Source organism: Mustela putorius, unplaced genomic scaffold, assembly GCF_011764305.1.
Source record: "Mustela putorius furo isolate JIRA1106 unplaced genomic scaffold, ASM1176430v1.1 tig00003987_pilon_pilon_pilon, whole genome shotgun sequence".
NCBI classification, from domain to species: Eukaryota; Metazoa; Chordata; class Mammalia; order Carnivora; family Mustelidae; genus Mustela; species Mustela putorius.
This window is the reverse complement of record NW_025422126.1, coordinates 8,966,460-8,981,742: the sequence shown is the minus strand read 5'-3', so window position 1 is coordinate 8,981,742 and position 15,283 is coordinate 8,966,460. Positions and strand designations below refer to the sequence as shown.

Below are 15,283 nucleotides of genomic sequence, written 5' to 3'. Positions count from 1 at the left end.
GTCCCCTGATGGGGAGAAAGAAAGTGCTCACCAACTGTGTGTCCTTATCTCGCAGTCACAGCCCAGCACATAAATACTACTTGACCACGGACCCCATGAGCGGGGCTGTCTTCCTCTCGGATACCAACAGCCGGCGGGTCTTTAAGATCAAGTCCACTGTGGTGGTGAAGGACCTCGTCAAGAACTCCGAAGTGGTCGCGGGGACAGGTGACCAGTGCCTCCCCTTCGATGACACTCGCTGCGGGGATGGTGGCAAGGCCACCGAAGCCACACTTACCAACCCCAGAGGTAAGACTTTGCCTTTTAAACACAATCAGTGACATTGATGGGGGCCCTGCTCATTAACTTCTCAGGAGTGAGGAGTCCAGCTTCCCACTCGGGCTTAGAATTGGAAAAAAATTATAAATCAGCCCCATGTGAGAGCAAAATTTACGCTTCATACCCACTCCATTTTCAAAAGAAATACATGTTTGTCCTTGCGAAAGCATTTTGGAAAATACCAGGAAGCCTACAGAGAAAACTTAGAATTGTCACAATTCCACCTGTCAGAAACATTCCAGGTGACATTTCCTGTCTTTCCTTCTAGCCTTTCTTCTGCGTGCTGTATGCATGTGTTTGTGAGCTCACCAAAATCAGACAAAACTGAGGTCACATTAAACAAACTATTTTAATAACCTGGTTTTTTCCCCTCACTGATACATCACGAACATTTCTCCATGCTATTAGTCTTCTCTGTCCTCATTTTCTGAGGCCATACAGCATTCCATCAAATGGATGTCCCGTCCTTCACTCATCAGTCCCCTGCTATTGGACATCTATGCTCTCTCTCGTGTTATTGTTTTATCAGAACATTGCAGCGCATCATCTCTGTAGGCGCTCACGTGCCGTGGGAAGGGTTAACTGCAGGCTTTAGCTTTGAGTCCTCAGAAAGTCTTTCACAATTACAGTTTTTCATTCGCTTATTCAGCAAGTGTTCACTGAGTGTGCAGTGTACTATGGATGCATAGATAAGTTCAGTGGAGCAGAAGAAAGACTCGAACGTGCACCACCGAGGTGGGAGAGAGGAAGAGGAGCTTCTCCCTGAGAAGCAAGGAGACCTCTGCGAGGGACTCTGAATTCTTTTTTTTTTTTTTTTTTTTTTTTTTCAGATTTTATTTTTTTTAATTGCCAGAGAGACAGAGTATAGGCAGGCAGAGTGGCAGGCAGAGGCAGAGCGAGAAGCAGGCTCCCTGCAGAGCGAATAGCCAAACGTGAGACTCGATCCTAGGACCCTGAGATCATGACCTGAGCTGAAGGCAGCCATTTAACCAACTGAGCCACCCAGGCATCCCAGGACTCCAAATTCTGTGCCTAGAATACAGGGAAGGCTTTTTAGGGGAGAAGCTGTCATTATCAACCTTCATCGACAAAGCATCCACTGTGTGCAGCCATAAAGATGATCACCCGTAGTGTCTAAGCCTCAGCGTCCCCATTAATAAAATAGGGACATTAATACCATGTGTGTCCACCTCCTAGGATTGTTCTGAGGGTCAAAATGAATATATTTCATATGATACCCCACAAAAACGTCACAGGTGATAGTATAAGTAAATAGTGCCAGATTTCAGGGCCTCTCCTGGACCCAGCTATGCCCCTAGTGAATGGAATTAATGTCTGTGAAAGCGGTTGGTAAAATACAGTTGGCATATGCACTTTCCAGTCCAAGCCCTAGACCCTAGTGAAATCAGGCAGTTCTGTATTCAGATCCAGTCCCTGTCACCTCATAGCCGTGTGGGTTGGGGTGAGTTGCTTATCCTGTCTGAACCACAGTTTCCTCGTCTATGAAACAGGAATGTACTACTGCACATAGTACAGATTAAATCTGATCAGGAGTGAAAACGCTTAGTTCAGTGGTTCTGGGCACCTGAGAAACATCTCATAAAGAGTGACTTCTATTACAGTTGTTCTATTATATTACATTATATTACCACGCCATATCATGTATGATCTCATCACATCTCTCACATACCAGGACTGGTCAGGTGGTAACTGTGGGGTAGGTACTGGGACTTCGGTGGTCCCAGTCACTATTTCCAACAGTGGAAAGAAAACCTGGCCGGTACTTAGGGATCCTGCATCACGATTTAGTCTTGCCGCTCCCTGGCCTCTGACCTCCTGCTCTGGGCCTCATTTTTCTCATTGGCAAATGAGCAGAATGGGCTCCATGGATCCCCAAGACCACGTTCAGTGACAGCATTCTATTCTCTTAGATTTAAATGTGTTTTTTTCTGCAAAGGTTATTCTCTCCAGGTCTTTCTTGGTTGCCCGCCCCACACACGTGTGTTCTGTACACATAGATGGACACACACGGAGGCACGCATGTAGGCACCCAGATGGAACGGCAGTGAAATTGCCCAAAAGTCTGTAATTAACCCAGAGAGAAATGGCAGGGGTGCCATGGTATGCAGACACTTCACAGCAGGGAGGGGAAGAGATGCCCACCTATTTAGCACAACAAAAGGAGAAAAATCTGAAGTAATTAATCAGGGGCAGATCACTTCTGTTAGCCTGTGCAGTCAACTTTGTAAACAAGCAACCTGATTGTTCACAGAGCACTCATCCGTCCCAGCAGATGGAAGAGAAAGACAGAGCATAGCCAGGCAGACAAGAAAACTCCTGTCCGGAACTTACAGAATGCAATTAATTTACACTCTAGGCAGGGACAGAAGAAAGGCGTCCCTGCTTGAAGGCTGCCTTGTCCTCCGTGTGAAATTGCCCTCCGCTCTGAGCAGCCTAACGAGGGGGTGGACAGAACTACGGCTCCGGGAACACTTCATCACACAGAGGCCCTGGGGTGTCTGAAACCACCCAGTCCTGGACCCGTGGACCCCGAGAGCAAGGGCCTCCACAGAGCACTGGTCAAGTTCTCAGCATTCTCAGTCACTGTTACTGAGGACTGTTACAAGTCAGCTGTTACTGTCCCCGTTTTGTTGATGAGGAAGCTGGACTCGGTGAAGTGACATGGCCAAGGTCCTACAACTGGAAAGTTCTCTCTTGCAAGAGCATCTCTCTCCGGGAAGCTTTTCCCCACCCCTTCTTTCATTTCAGTGCCCAGAGAAGCCTAAACAGAACACAACTGACAGGAATCTCCTTTACTTCATCATGTCACTCCCTGGGGCACTCCGCAGGGCCCTATGCCAGGCACTGACTCATTCCTGCCCTCCACACCTAATTCTCTGTGCTCCCTGTGTGTGTAGGGGGGATGCATCTCATCTGTCTCCCAGCCCCAGCACCCCTGAGAAGCTCTCAGTTTGGTAGGGCCATGTCTAACTCTTGGAGTGGAAATCAGGATCACCCACGATAAAACATATCTTGGGGGGCACGTGGGTGGCTCAGTGGGTTAAGCCTCTGCCTTCGGCTCAGGTCATGATCTCAGGGTTCTGAGATCGAGTCCCGTATCGGGCTCTCTGCTCGGCAGGGAGCCTGCTTCCTCCTATCTCTCTCTCTGCTTGCCTCTCTGCCTGCTTGTGATTTCTGTCAAATAAATAAAATCTTAAAAAAAAAAAAACATATCTTGGTCCCAGTCCCAGCCACCCCGAGAATTAGTATTTCCAGGAGTGAAGCCAAGCAAGTATGTGCTGGGAAAAATAAAAAACTTCTGATGATGCTGATATATATCACTGGTTAAGAAGCATGGATTTATCAGAGTGATTCTCCAGCTTTGTTTTACCTCATTATCACCTGAGGTGCTTGTCAAAGTACAAGCAGATATTCAGGCTCCGCCTGAGGTTTTCTGAACCAGCTCCCTGTGGGGTACATAATAGAAAATGTCCAGGTGATTCTCACACATATCCAGGAGTGAGAAATACAAATTTAGAACAATCCCTTCATTGAAGAGCTGAGAATACAAATGCAGAGACATCCAGTGACTTGCCCAAGGTCACACAGCTGGTCATGGAGAAAATGAATGGTGAATTCAGATTGCTCTCATCCATGTGCCTTTTTTTAGACATTTATCTCACCCGTACTCACTATACATATCCAAAGGTTTCATGCTTAGGCTCTATACATCTATAATAATTGGTAAAAATAAAATCAGAATCAAAAAAACAAGAGGGATGATTATCTTGTGAGAAAAGAAAAATTGTTACCAAAAAGGGGATTTGATTATTATAATTACAAGCCTTCATAAGTAGGTTAACTTAAGGAATTCAGTTTTGACTTTGAAGAAGGTTCTCCTTACTGCTACCTCTGATGCTTGACAAATCCCCAGAAGCAGGCGTCGAGTTTTGGCAGCTAGCTAAGCTGCTAGGTAAAAGTCTCCAGAGGCAGTAAGGTGGACAGACCTGAGCCCTGGAGAATCAGAAGACTCAAGTTCTAATCCCTGCTCTGAACAAGTTCCCCTAGCCCCTGGGCCTCTGTCTTTAGGCCTTTGGAAGGGGAATGAATCCCATGGAGAGGATGTCATCAAATCACAGAGGGGAGGTTCTCCATCAGCCTAGAAGGCTTCCTGAGCATGTAGGTTTTTACCACCTCTTACACTGAATTCCCTTTTTCGGTTTCTTTTTCCCAGGCATCACAGTGGACAAGTCTGGGTTGATTTACTTTGTGGATGGTACCATGATCAGACGCATTGATCAGAATGGGGTCATCTCCACCCTACTGGGCTCCAATGATCTCACCTCGGCCCGGCCCCTCAGCTGTGACTCTGTCATGGATATTTCTCAGGTAAGGAGAAAGCTTCGCCTGCTAGAGCCCTAGGGTTGGACGCTCATCCTCTCGTCTGATACCCAGCCCTCCACCGGCCCCCCGTCTTTTTACCACACTAATGCTTTAAGAGTACACTCCTGGGGACAGGAGGAAAGAGTACACTCTTGGTGTTGGGCCTGGGAAGACCACTAAGGACACAGAGATGAGTAGGGCATAGCTTGGTGCTCTAGGAGTTCACCTTCAGGTGACGGGTGGGTGACAGAGGGACCTCAGAGGACAGTGAAGAAATCTGCCTTAGGAAGTTTCAAGGGCAACAGGGATTCATGTGGTATGAATTTAAATCCATAGCTGCCTGTGAATTCCCTCTGTGGAAGCACTTATAGTACAGTACAGTGCCTGGACATTGTCTTTTCTCTTCCTATACTGGAATTCCTATACAGGAATTCTGTTCATCTTTTCCTCTGCTGTAACCAGAGTGCTTGGTTTGTACAGGGTAAGAGTATAACCAGGATTTGGTGACTTACTGATTGAATCCTACCTTTGCCACTCATGAGCTGAGTAACTTTAGACAAGTTCCTAAAGTCCTTTGACCCAATGAGCCACCCAGGCACCCGTCCTGAAGTCCTTTGAACCTCTCTTTTTATATCTTTAAAATGGAAATCATTGACTTCAGCCTGGCAGGATGGCTTGGAGAAAACATGAGCATAAAGGGCTCTAGCATCGCTTGGCTTTTCCAAGGCGGTCAATAAACAGAAGTCCTAGTGCCCACTTTCACAAAGGAAGTGCAGTTTATGCACGATCTTGAAAGTGAAATAGGGGTAGCTGCTTGGCAAGGAAGAACAGAGGCATCTCATACAAAGGGAACAGCATGTGCAAAGGCACTAAGATATGAATGGGCCTGGAACGGTCAAGGACCATTGGAAGGTTGAATGCCTGAGCCTAGGGTTCTTAGGATAACAAAGCAGGAGTTGAAACTGGAAGCATGATTTGGGGCCAGTTAGGGAAGGACTTTCCCGTACCATGCCAGAGAGTTTAGACCTTAGCAGGGAAACGCTGGGAACCCAGGGTAGACCCAGTGACTGACTGTTCAGCGTGTCCTTAGTTTGTCCCACAATGTCTTGGCAAGGAAAGTGCCCTTTACTGCTAGATCCTTTGGCAGGGCCTGCCCGGAGCTGAAACAGTGAACATCCTTCTTGCCAACATTAGAAAAACCAAGGGAAAAAGGAAGGCAGGAGTTACATTAAATTGCAGACTGGTGTCAGCAGGAACCTCACTTAGCTTTTTAAACCCCCTGCACAGAGGCCCTGTTCCACAGACTGCTGACCTGCTCCCCATGCTCTGCAGGCCACAGAGGTGGGGAGGCCTGATCGGTCATGCCTGCCTGCCTATTAGTGGCATGCGTCGTGGAGCACCGTCCCCAGGGCTCCCCAGCTGTCGCTGGCCATCCCAGCACGTGCCTCACACCCCTTTCCGTTGCTGGTGTGGTTTTCCTCTGCACCAGCTAATGTGATTGTTATGCTCCTGGATGGAATCTGTTTTCTGCCACTTGTCTCCCCAGTTTGGCCTGCTTCCCCTTGCTGGCTCGAGAATTTCCCTCTCTGGGCCCGTGAGCAAGCTTGAATTACCCGTCAGGAAGCTGCCACAGCCTGAGGATATGCACGCGAGTATTTTCAATTCTCAACATGGGCCCTGCACCAGCCATCTCAGGCGCTGACCGTGTTCAGTCCACATGCTGGAAAGCTGTTTAACTTTAGTTAGAGGCACTGCCAAGCAGCCAGATCCAAGGCTTGGAGGACAACAGGCAGAGAGTGGAATGGGAAAAACCCACACTCAGCTTTGGAAATCCGGGACCACAGTCCTCTTGCCTCTGGTCCTCGCTACCCTCATCTGAAGCGAAGCATGGAATTCTCAGACTTTCCAGACACGGGCTGATTTTTTTTTTTTTTTGAAGATTTTATTTATTTATTTATTCAACAGACCAAGATCACAAGTAGGCAGAGAGGCAGGCAGAGAAAGAGGGGGAAACAGGTTCCCTGCTCAGCAGAGAGCCCAATGTGGGGCTCGATCCCAGGACCCTGAGATCATGACCTGAGCCGAAGGCAGAGGCTTAACCCACTGAGCCACCCAGGCACCCCATGGGTTCATATTTTTATATGCACATGTGGGTGGGGTACTGGCTTTCATTCTGAGAGTTCTTTTGTACAAATACTCCAGGTTTTTCACTGGCCCCCAGGAGTGGGGTGATAAGCCAGAGAGCCAGGAACACAGCTCAGAGGCAAGAGTCCAAAGCAGCAGACCAAGGAACTCAGCTGCCCTGGGAGGAGATGAAGAAACTCAAGGGAGGCATAGAGTAGAGAAGGAACAGAAAATGTTGCAACCCTGTCGAAAGAGGGACTTTATTCCTAGCTCAGCAGGCTACAGAGTATGACTCTGTACAGAGGGTCCAAAATGATTTCTTGAGAACTTAGCGTGTGCCAGGCACTGTTAGAAATGGGAATACAGGATGAATGTGACTTCGCTTTTCTTACTTAGCTGTCACACACAATAAATCCCAAGGGGTTTGTCTACCCCATTTTACAGATAAGGAAACTGAGGCTTGGTGGGTTAAAAAAAAATGCAGTTATACATACAGAGCCTAATGCTAGTTTCTATCAGGAGTGTGGAAGTGAATTTTGAGATGAAATCATGAACATAACTTGCCTAGCACAGTGCCTGGCAGCCAATAACAAGCTGTAAATATTCATTCCCATTATAATTTGCAAAGAAACTCCTTATACAGTGTCTTGTTTGATCCTCACAATTACTCCTTGTAATATTTATTACCTCCATTTACAGATGAGGAAAGAAGTTCAAAGTCTTTAAGTCACTCACACCTTTAGTAACTGTGGGACTGAGACAAGAAGTGAGCTGTCCTGGCCTCAGATCCTTGGCGCTGTCCATGCCATTCACCAGTCGTTCATTCTTTCATTCATCCATTTAGCAACCCATTCTCTGAGAACAGATTCCTGCAACAAGGCAGTCATCTCAGAGTGCTTTGATGAAGGTACAGAATATTCAGGAGGACGGGGGAGAGGGAGCTCCATCCCCTCTCAGGACCACAGAACACGGGAGCCAGAGGGACCCACAGGAATTCTAAAGAATCATTCCTCCCTGGTGGTGACGGGTATATTGAGTCTTAGCACGGCGGTCACTCCTAGGAGGTGAAATCAGAGAAGCTTGTGTGCTTGGTCTGCTCCCCCTCACACAGGCTCCGTGACAGAGCGAGGACAGACTCCAAGAGCACCGTTCGTTCTTTCCCAGGTGCCTCTGTGCGCGCAGCAGGAAGGAGGGAGAGAGCAGGAAAGCGTTTGCTCTTCGTTGCTGCCCCTTTTCCTTCTCCTCCTCCCCCCTCCCCACCCACCCATCAGGGAGCCATCTTTTCATCATAATGACTGGCAGAAAGGTCTGGGCAAGCAGGTCCCCAAGTTGCCACAGGACCAAAAGGCATAAAATATTTAGCAGCCAGTGTTGACAAGAAATGGGTTTTAGGAAATTGAAAATTCCCCTGTCACTTTAGAGTAAACGGTTCTTGATGCAGCCAAGGGCTGCTGTGATGCTGTGCTCCAGAGAGCACTAGAAAGTGGGAAGGAGCGCCTCCGGCCAGCTCTAGCTCCAACTTGCTGGGCTCTGCGGGGGGCCAAGGGGCCCCAGCTGGGAGGCAGGAGACAGATCAGGAAGCAGGGCCTGAGGATGGCCCTGAACTGAAGGGTCCGATGGAGGTGGCCACATCTCACATGTATGTAATTTGCTGATGTTTCTTTTTATAAGAGTAAACCACAACATGGACACTGTAGAAAATGTAAAAAAGTTAAAAATTACAGAGAAGAAAGTTAAAATTACCACAAACCCGAGTGTGGTTAACATTTTGATGTATAACCCCCAAGCTTTTAATCTCCCCTCTGTCTGTAATTTATCTAATTTGTGGTTGCCATGTTTCCCCCAGTTGGGATCACACTGTGCTTACAATTCTGTAACCTGTTCTTTTCAACTAATACATAGCAAGCATTTTCCCATGTCATTAAATATCCATCCATAACATTAGTGCTTTTAATGGCTACCCAGAGTATTCCTCCTTATGGGCGAACTAAATACTATCATTTATTTGGCCAGTTCTCTGTCGTTGGGCATTTGAGCTGGTGGCAGTTGTTTGCCATTATTAAAGATGGCTGTGATGTACACTCTCACAGAAAAGGGTGTTCAAGAGTGAATTCCTGAGAGAGAAATCTCTTATCTAAAGTAATATGCGTATTTAAGCAAGTCCGAAATTGGACAGAATGTCGAGTGTTTGTAGGGCGCTCAGGAACGTAAGGCAAAGAGTCCCTAGGGACAAGGTACGCAAATCAGATGGAGGTGACACTTCCAGCCCATGTGCAGTGTGGCTGGATGACCCCTTGGGGACACAGCTGGCAAGTGGCTTCCCTTAGGGCAGTCACCTCCCAGAGTGCTAAATCCAACCACCCAGCCTCCGCGTCCACCAACAAAGCATTCCTCACCTCAGACCCTGCCAGCAGCTTCCCTGGGGTACCGGAAAGCTCCCCATCATCCCTGCCAGCTTCCCAGCCTGGCGCAGAGGAGGCTCAGGCCTGGGCCCCAGGACCTCGGAAAACCCCTCATTCCCTGGGCCACCTTCTCGAATCTCTTCCAGGAGGACCTGTTCTCTGAGGCTCTAGAAACCGTTATCTAGAGCAGGGAGTCACAAACCTGAGTGTGCGCAGGAGCCATCCAGGGGTTCTTTTGAAATTCAGTTTCAGATTCGTAGGTTTGGTGAGACCTGCCATCTCGTGTTTCTGACCGGCTCCCATGTGGTGTCAGGGCCACTGGTCCATCAGTCACGCCCGGTGGAGAAAGGATTTCATTGTGATTCCCAGTCTTGGTGATTCAAATCATGATTTTGGTGATTCAGATCACCCAGAAAGCTTTCAAAATCATGCCGCTGCCTGAGCCCCACACTCAAGAGATCTGAGTTCACTGATCAGAGGTGGGATGTGTGTGCCAAAGCTCTCTAAAATCACCACAGGTGATCTGAATGTGTGGCCAGATTTGAGAATCACTGGTCTGGAGCTGTCAGGGCCCGGGGCTGTTTGGTCTTTACATCCCCAGCCCCTAGGCACATGTGCATCCATGAACCCAATGGGTTGAGATGCCGTCTTTCATCTGCGTATGGTATCCTCAGTTTGTGTAGAGTCTCTCTAAGACACCTGAGCAATTCCTGCCTCAGCCTCCAGACTCCATCCAGCTCCCCTCCCACCTCCATCACCTTAGTGGTCATTGTTCACACCCTTACTGTGGGACACTTGACCCTGTGGTCAGTCCTATTTCACAGAGGTGAATCTGAGCCTCAGAGAGGCAAAGTAATTGCCCAAGGTCACAAAGGGGGAGGGGTGGCTAGGATCTGAACCTAGGCTTGTTTGGCCCCCAAGTCTATCTCCTGTCTACTTTTTTTTGTTTCTTTGCCTATTTTTTCTCCTTTTTATTCCCTTCTTCATGTTTTGTGAGTCTAATGGAGATCATCAGGTGTCTCAGTGACAGCATTTGCATGTTTCCCTCTGATCAGGGGATTGACATCTGTTGTTGATGACAGGCCACCATGAGATCAGGCAGGACAGCGTCTGAAGGCACTGGGAACATTCTCGCGAGCTATACAGGCTGGGGGAGGATTTGTGGCGGGCACCCTGCCAGGCCTCTGAGTACCGGTTGTGTTCATTGGCAGGTTCGCCTGGAGTGGCCCACAGACTTAGCCATCAACCCCATGGACAACTCCCTCTACGTCCTTGACAACAACGTGGTCCTGCAGATCTCTGAAAACCACCAGGTGCGCATCGTCGCCGGGAGACCCATGCACTGCCAGGTCCCCGGCATCGACCACTTCCTGCTGAGCAAGGTGGCCATCCACGCAACCCTGGAGTCAGCCACCGCTTTGGCTGTCTCACACAACGGAGTCCTGTATATTGCAGAAACTGATGAGAAGAAGACCAACCGTATCCGGCAGGTCACCACCAGCGGAGAGATCTCACTGGTTGCAGGAGCCCCCAGTGGCTGTGACTGTAAAAACGATGCCAACTGTGACTGTTTCTCTGGAGATGATGGCTATGCCAAGGATGCAAAGCTGAATACACCGTCTTCCTTGGCTGTGTGTGCCGATGGGGAGCTCTATGTGGCTGACCTAGGGAATATCCGAATTCGGTTTATCAGGAAGAACAAGCCCTTCCTCAACACCCAGAACATGTATGAGCTGTCTTCACCCATTGACCAGGAGCTCTATCTGTTTGATACCAGTGGAAAACATCTGTACACCCAGAGTCTGCCCACAGGAGATTATCTGTACAACTTCACCTACACGGGAGATGGCGATGTCACACTCATCACAGACAACAACGGCAACATGGTGAATGTCCGCCGGGACTCTACTGGGATGCCCCTCTGGCTGGTGGTGCCGGATGGCCAAGTGTACTGGGTGACCATGGGCACCAACAGTGCACTCAAGAGCGTGACCACACAAGGACATGAGCTGGCCATGATGACATACCATGGCAACTCTGGCCTGCTGGCAACCAAAAGCAATGAAAATGGATGGACAACATTTTATGAGTAAGTATCACCACAAGGGCATTTGACAGTTTTGTTTCATGAGATGTATTGGACGATTAGAGGTGAGTTGGTGGAGTGTTAATTTTTGGATAGATTTCATTTTGGCTCAGAATTTGGGATGTAGACCGTTACCTACATGTTGTTACGTTACGTTCGACCATTACGTTCAACCGTTATGTTCATGTCGCAGACGATTGCTCCTAGGCAAGAACGTGATGTGGTGGAAAAGGCATGAGTTTTGGCATTAGGAGGCTTAGGCTTGCATCTCTTTAGGCTTCCATTCCCACATCTGTACAATGGAAATAACCTGTGCAACATCCCACAGGGAGGGAATGGAGATGAAACATACTCGACAGAGTGCTGGCAGCTCCAGATGATCACTTCCAGAAACGATGACAAGTTCCATATAGATGCCCACCTAATCCAAACTCACCTCTACAAGTTTCAAAACACTTTTTATCATTTTAACCACTTTGGGTGGAACTTAAATGCCTTCCGTGACTCGCTTCTCAAACCCATTATTGAGACATAATGAAACCTTTCTCTTTATGAGTCAAGATCATTAATAAGGAGCAACTGCAATTGCCTATTACATCAGAAGGGAAGACACGAAGCTATGGAACCCTTCACTCCTGCCCCAAGAAGATTGTAAACTGTTCTTTGATCAGCTCCCGTGTGGCAGGGTTTCATCCTACTGCTTCCTCCCCATGCCTGGCACTATTGTGGCTCTGTGGGTTTCAGCCATGGCACCCACCAAGGAGCTCACCTCCCTTTCCCTCATCCAAGGTAGGGCTTCTTGAGGGGTGTGGTCAGAAAACCAGAAGTTCAGCTCATTCCAGCCCCAGCCAGAATCAAAGACGGGGGTGGGGGGTATCTGAGCTCTTTATCTAGGAGCTATTGTAATGAATGGACTTTGTACCTGCTCTTTTTGCTGCTCAAATTTATTTTTTTTTTTTTTAGTGTTTTCTTTCACAGTCCTAGCCATACCCCAAGTAACTGAGACTACTGAGTGTGTGACCATTCCATAGGTATGCAGGAGATGGGGAAGGAAGTAGATTTTTGTGCCCCAGAGATGGGCTAGGAATCACATTACTGCATTTAGTCCTAACAGCTCTGGAAGGTGAGCGACAGTATCCTTTCTATAGAAGTAGAAACAGGCTCAGAGAGGCTCCCTGTTAATCCTGAGAACAGGGCAGAACCCGGATCACAACCTAAGTCTGTCTTCTGCTGGACCTCCTGCTGAGTTTGTTAATCCCAAATGAATTTAAATCCTTGAACTGTAAATTTTTTTCAGGCTTGATCAAGCATCTGCTTTTCATAGTCCTAGAATCCAAAGGCAAAAGATCTGTAATAGATTTTTAAAACAATTTGCACCCAAAAAAAAAAAAAATGTCACAGTAATTCGTGCAAGGTTCACTGGCTAAATTCCTGTCTCCAAACAAGGGCCTTGTTAATTACAAAGAAAGACAAAGATCCAGGAAAACAGCAATTATCTTGATTAACTCATTGAAATGGAAATACACTAAATAATTCAATTTTCCTCCATTGCCCAATGGAAATCTTGTATATATACGCTACTTAACCAATACAGGGGTTTCTTTGTCAGAGCAAGTCGGCTCACTCAATTAGTTCCCAAGGTCACTCCTTCAAATCCCAACCGGAATGCTTACAGATCAGGGCAGCAGTTGCTGTCAACCAACCCTGAAATCTAAAACCATTTCCTAGACCTCCATCTGAAAGGATCCCATTCCCTGCTCCCTGTCCTCCTCAAAGAAATATATAGTCATAGTTGTTTTATGAAGAAGAGAAAGGTAGTATAATCACTGTTTAGAAAATGAAGTTTGGGATTCCAAAGCACTCCCTGAGAATGGAAGATGAAAGCCCTAAAATTAAAAGAGAAACTTACCTATCTTGACATCCTTCTGTGTGCCAAGATCTTTCCAATTTCATCTTCACGGCAACCTCAGACCAGCGAAATTACCTCCACAGTTTTTACAGATGAATGAACTGAGGCACAGAGAGATTAGGAACCAGTCGAAAATTACACAGTGATGCATCGCAGAGCTGGAACACAGGTCCATGTTCTTTCACTGACACAGAGTGGGTTCACCGAAGTTCTCGGTGACTTCTCTGGATGGTAGGGATAAAAACAGTATCTGTATCATAGGGATAGTCTGACATTAAAAACGTCAGTGAGATAAACTTATGTTTAAAACACCATGTTTTACTCATCAGCACTTCTCAACCCATAGCTGCTGCTGTCATCGGCATCGTCATCATCCTCGTCATTTTCCTCGTCATTTTAAGCAACATGAGTGGACATAGCAGTAATTACAGAAATATTGTTTGGGCATGAAAGGTAGTACCTAGGAGCAGCAGGAAGAAAACTAGTCAAAGGAGCAAACCAGAGTTGTAATTAAAGTAGGCAAGAATCAGAACTCAAACCAGAGGAGCAGACTCAAACATCAAGTCTGAAAAATCAAGGTAAGAATTAGGAAAGGCGTCAAGTCCCCAAGAATATCCAAACTGGCCTGGAAAAAGACATGCAGGGTGGGTCAAGGAAAAACGGCTCAGCTCAGACTGAACAAAGCCAGGGTACAAGACAGCTATTTTCACCAAAAATCGCTAGCCATGTGACTCAGAGGCTGGCTGACTGATCTCCAGACCTAGGTTTCAACCAGATGGAAATCAAGATTCCCCTACCCTATTTCAGGGGCATTATGAGGATCAACAAACTAAATAAATACGGAAGGTTTAAAAAAAAAAAAAAACTTATAAAGGGTGAAGCTCCCTAGAAGTAAGCCTGCAGTCTTATCATTACTGTGGCGTTTCTTTTTTCTTTTCCTTTTTTTTTTGTTTTGTTTTGTTTTGTTTTGTTTTGTTTTGTTTTTAAGTAGGCTCCACACCCAGCACAGGGCCCAACACGAGACCTGAACTCATTACCCTGAGATTAAGACCTGAGCTGAGATCAAGAGTCAGACACGCTACCCAACTGAGCTACCCAGGCACCCCATTATTGTGGTGTTTCTTAACACAGATTTTGACAGATTTTGCCAAAGCACCATTGCCCTAGTGAATTTTCTATTGTTAGCTCCTTGAGAGGGTTTAATGGATTCTAGTCCAAATGTTCTAATATTTAAAAAAAAAAAAAATAAAAGCCAGGCTTGCCTATAACATGGGCTATTACTGAAACAAGTTTTAAGTTGGCTTTATTGATCCTTTCAACAGATTAAATAATACATCTAACATAAACATCACATACTGCAGAGCAACTTGACTTAGAGAGTTCACAGTCCTTCCTCCCCTCAGCCCACAGGTTCTCCTGGCAGAAAACCTCAAAGAGCCCTGTAATGCACTCCTCATCTCCAGTGTATGGTATCATTAATTTCAGACTTGGGCTTCTGGCCAGATGTCATTCGATGGCTAAGAAAATGGCGTGGTGAACATGGGGCAGGTTCCAAAACTCACTTGCTGGGTGGGCGTGAGCTGCTGGCTTCCCTCAGATTCACAGGGATAAGTGGCTCTGGCCTCCCATGGTGTCCTGTGACAGCTCCTGTCGTAGTTCTGCTCTCACTAAATACTGTGAGACCCTAACTAACTTACCTCTGTCTCAGGCCAGGGCTTGCCACCTAGTATGTGCTCAGTCAATATTTTATGAGTGAAATGTAAATGTAGGGAAGGGAGATAAAGAAGGGAGGAAAAACATGCTATAGTGAGAAGAGTATCAAATCCCAGCTCCAGGATTATCAGTGTACCCAGCAGGACACAGACTTCAACTCAAATGGTTCAAATAAAGATACTTGGCTTTGGGATTTTGCTGGAGAATATCAGAACTAGAAAGTGCATCATTCCCAGACTTACAGTAGGAATAAGCTAGACAAATGGTAGATTCATGAGTTTCCCTTAAACTCCTTCTCTAAGGTCACAGGGAAACCACCTAACCAAATCCAAGGAGAGAGACAAGATG

General features: G+C 46.9%; 1 protein-coding gene across 9 annotated transcripts in view; it reads left to right on the top strand.

Annotated features, from left to right (window-relative positions):
• TENM4 (teneurin transmembrane protein 4) overlaps positions 1–15,283 on the top strand; it is a 575,238-nt gene that overhangs the window by 525,309 nt on the left and 34,646 nt on the right. For all 9 annotated transcript variants that reach the window (XM_045071344.1, XM_045071343.1, XM_045071342.1 and 6 more), the window contains 3 exons: positions 56–288; positions 4,553–4,707; positions 10,439–11,316. In XM_045071344.1, the coding sequence (XP_044927279.1) occupies positions 56–288; positions 4,553–4,707; positions 10,439–11,316 (1,266 nt within the window). The remainder of the gene's footprint in view (positions 1–55; positions 289–4,552; positions 4,708–10,438; positions 11,317–15,283) is intronic.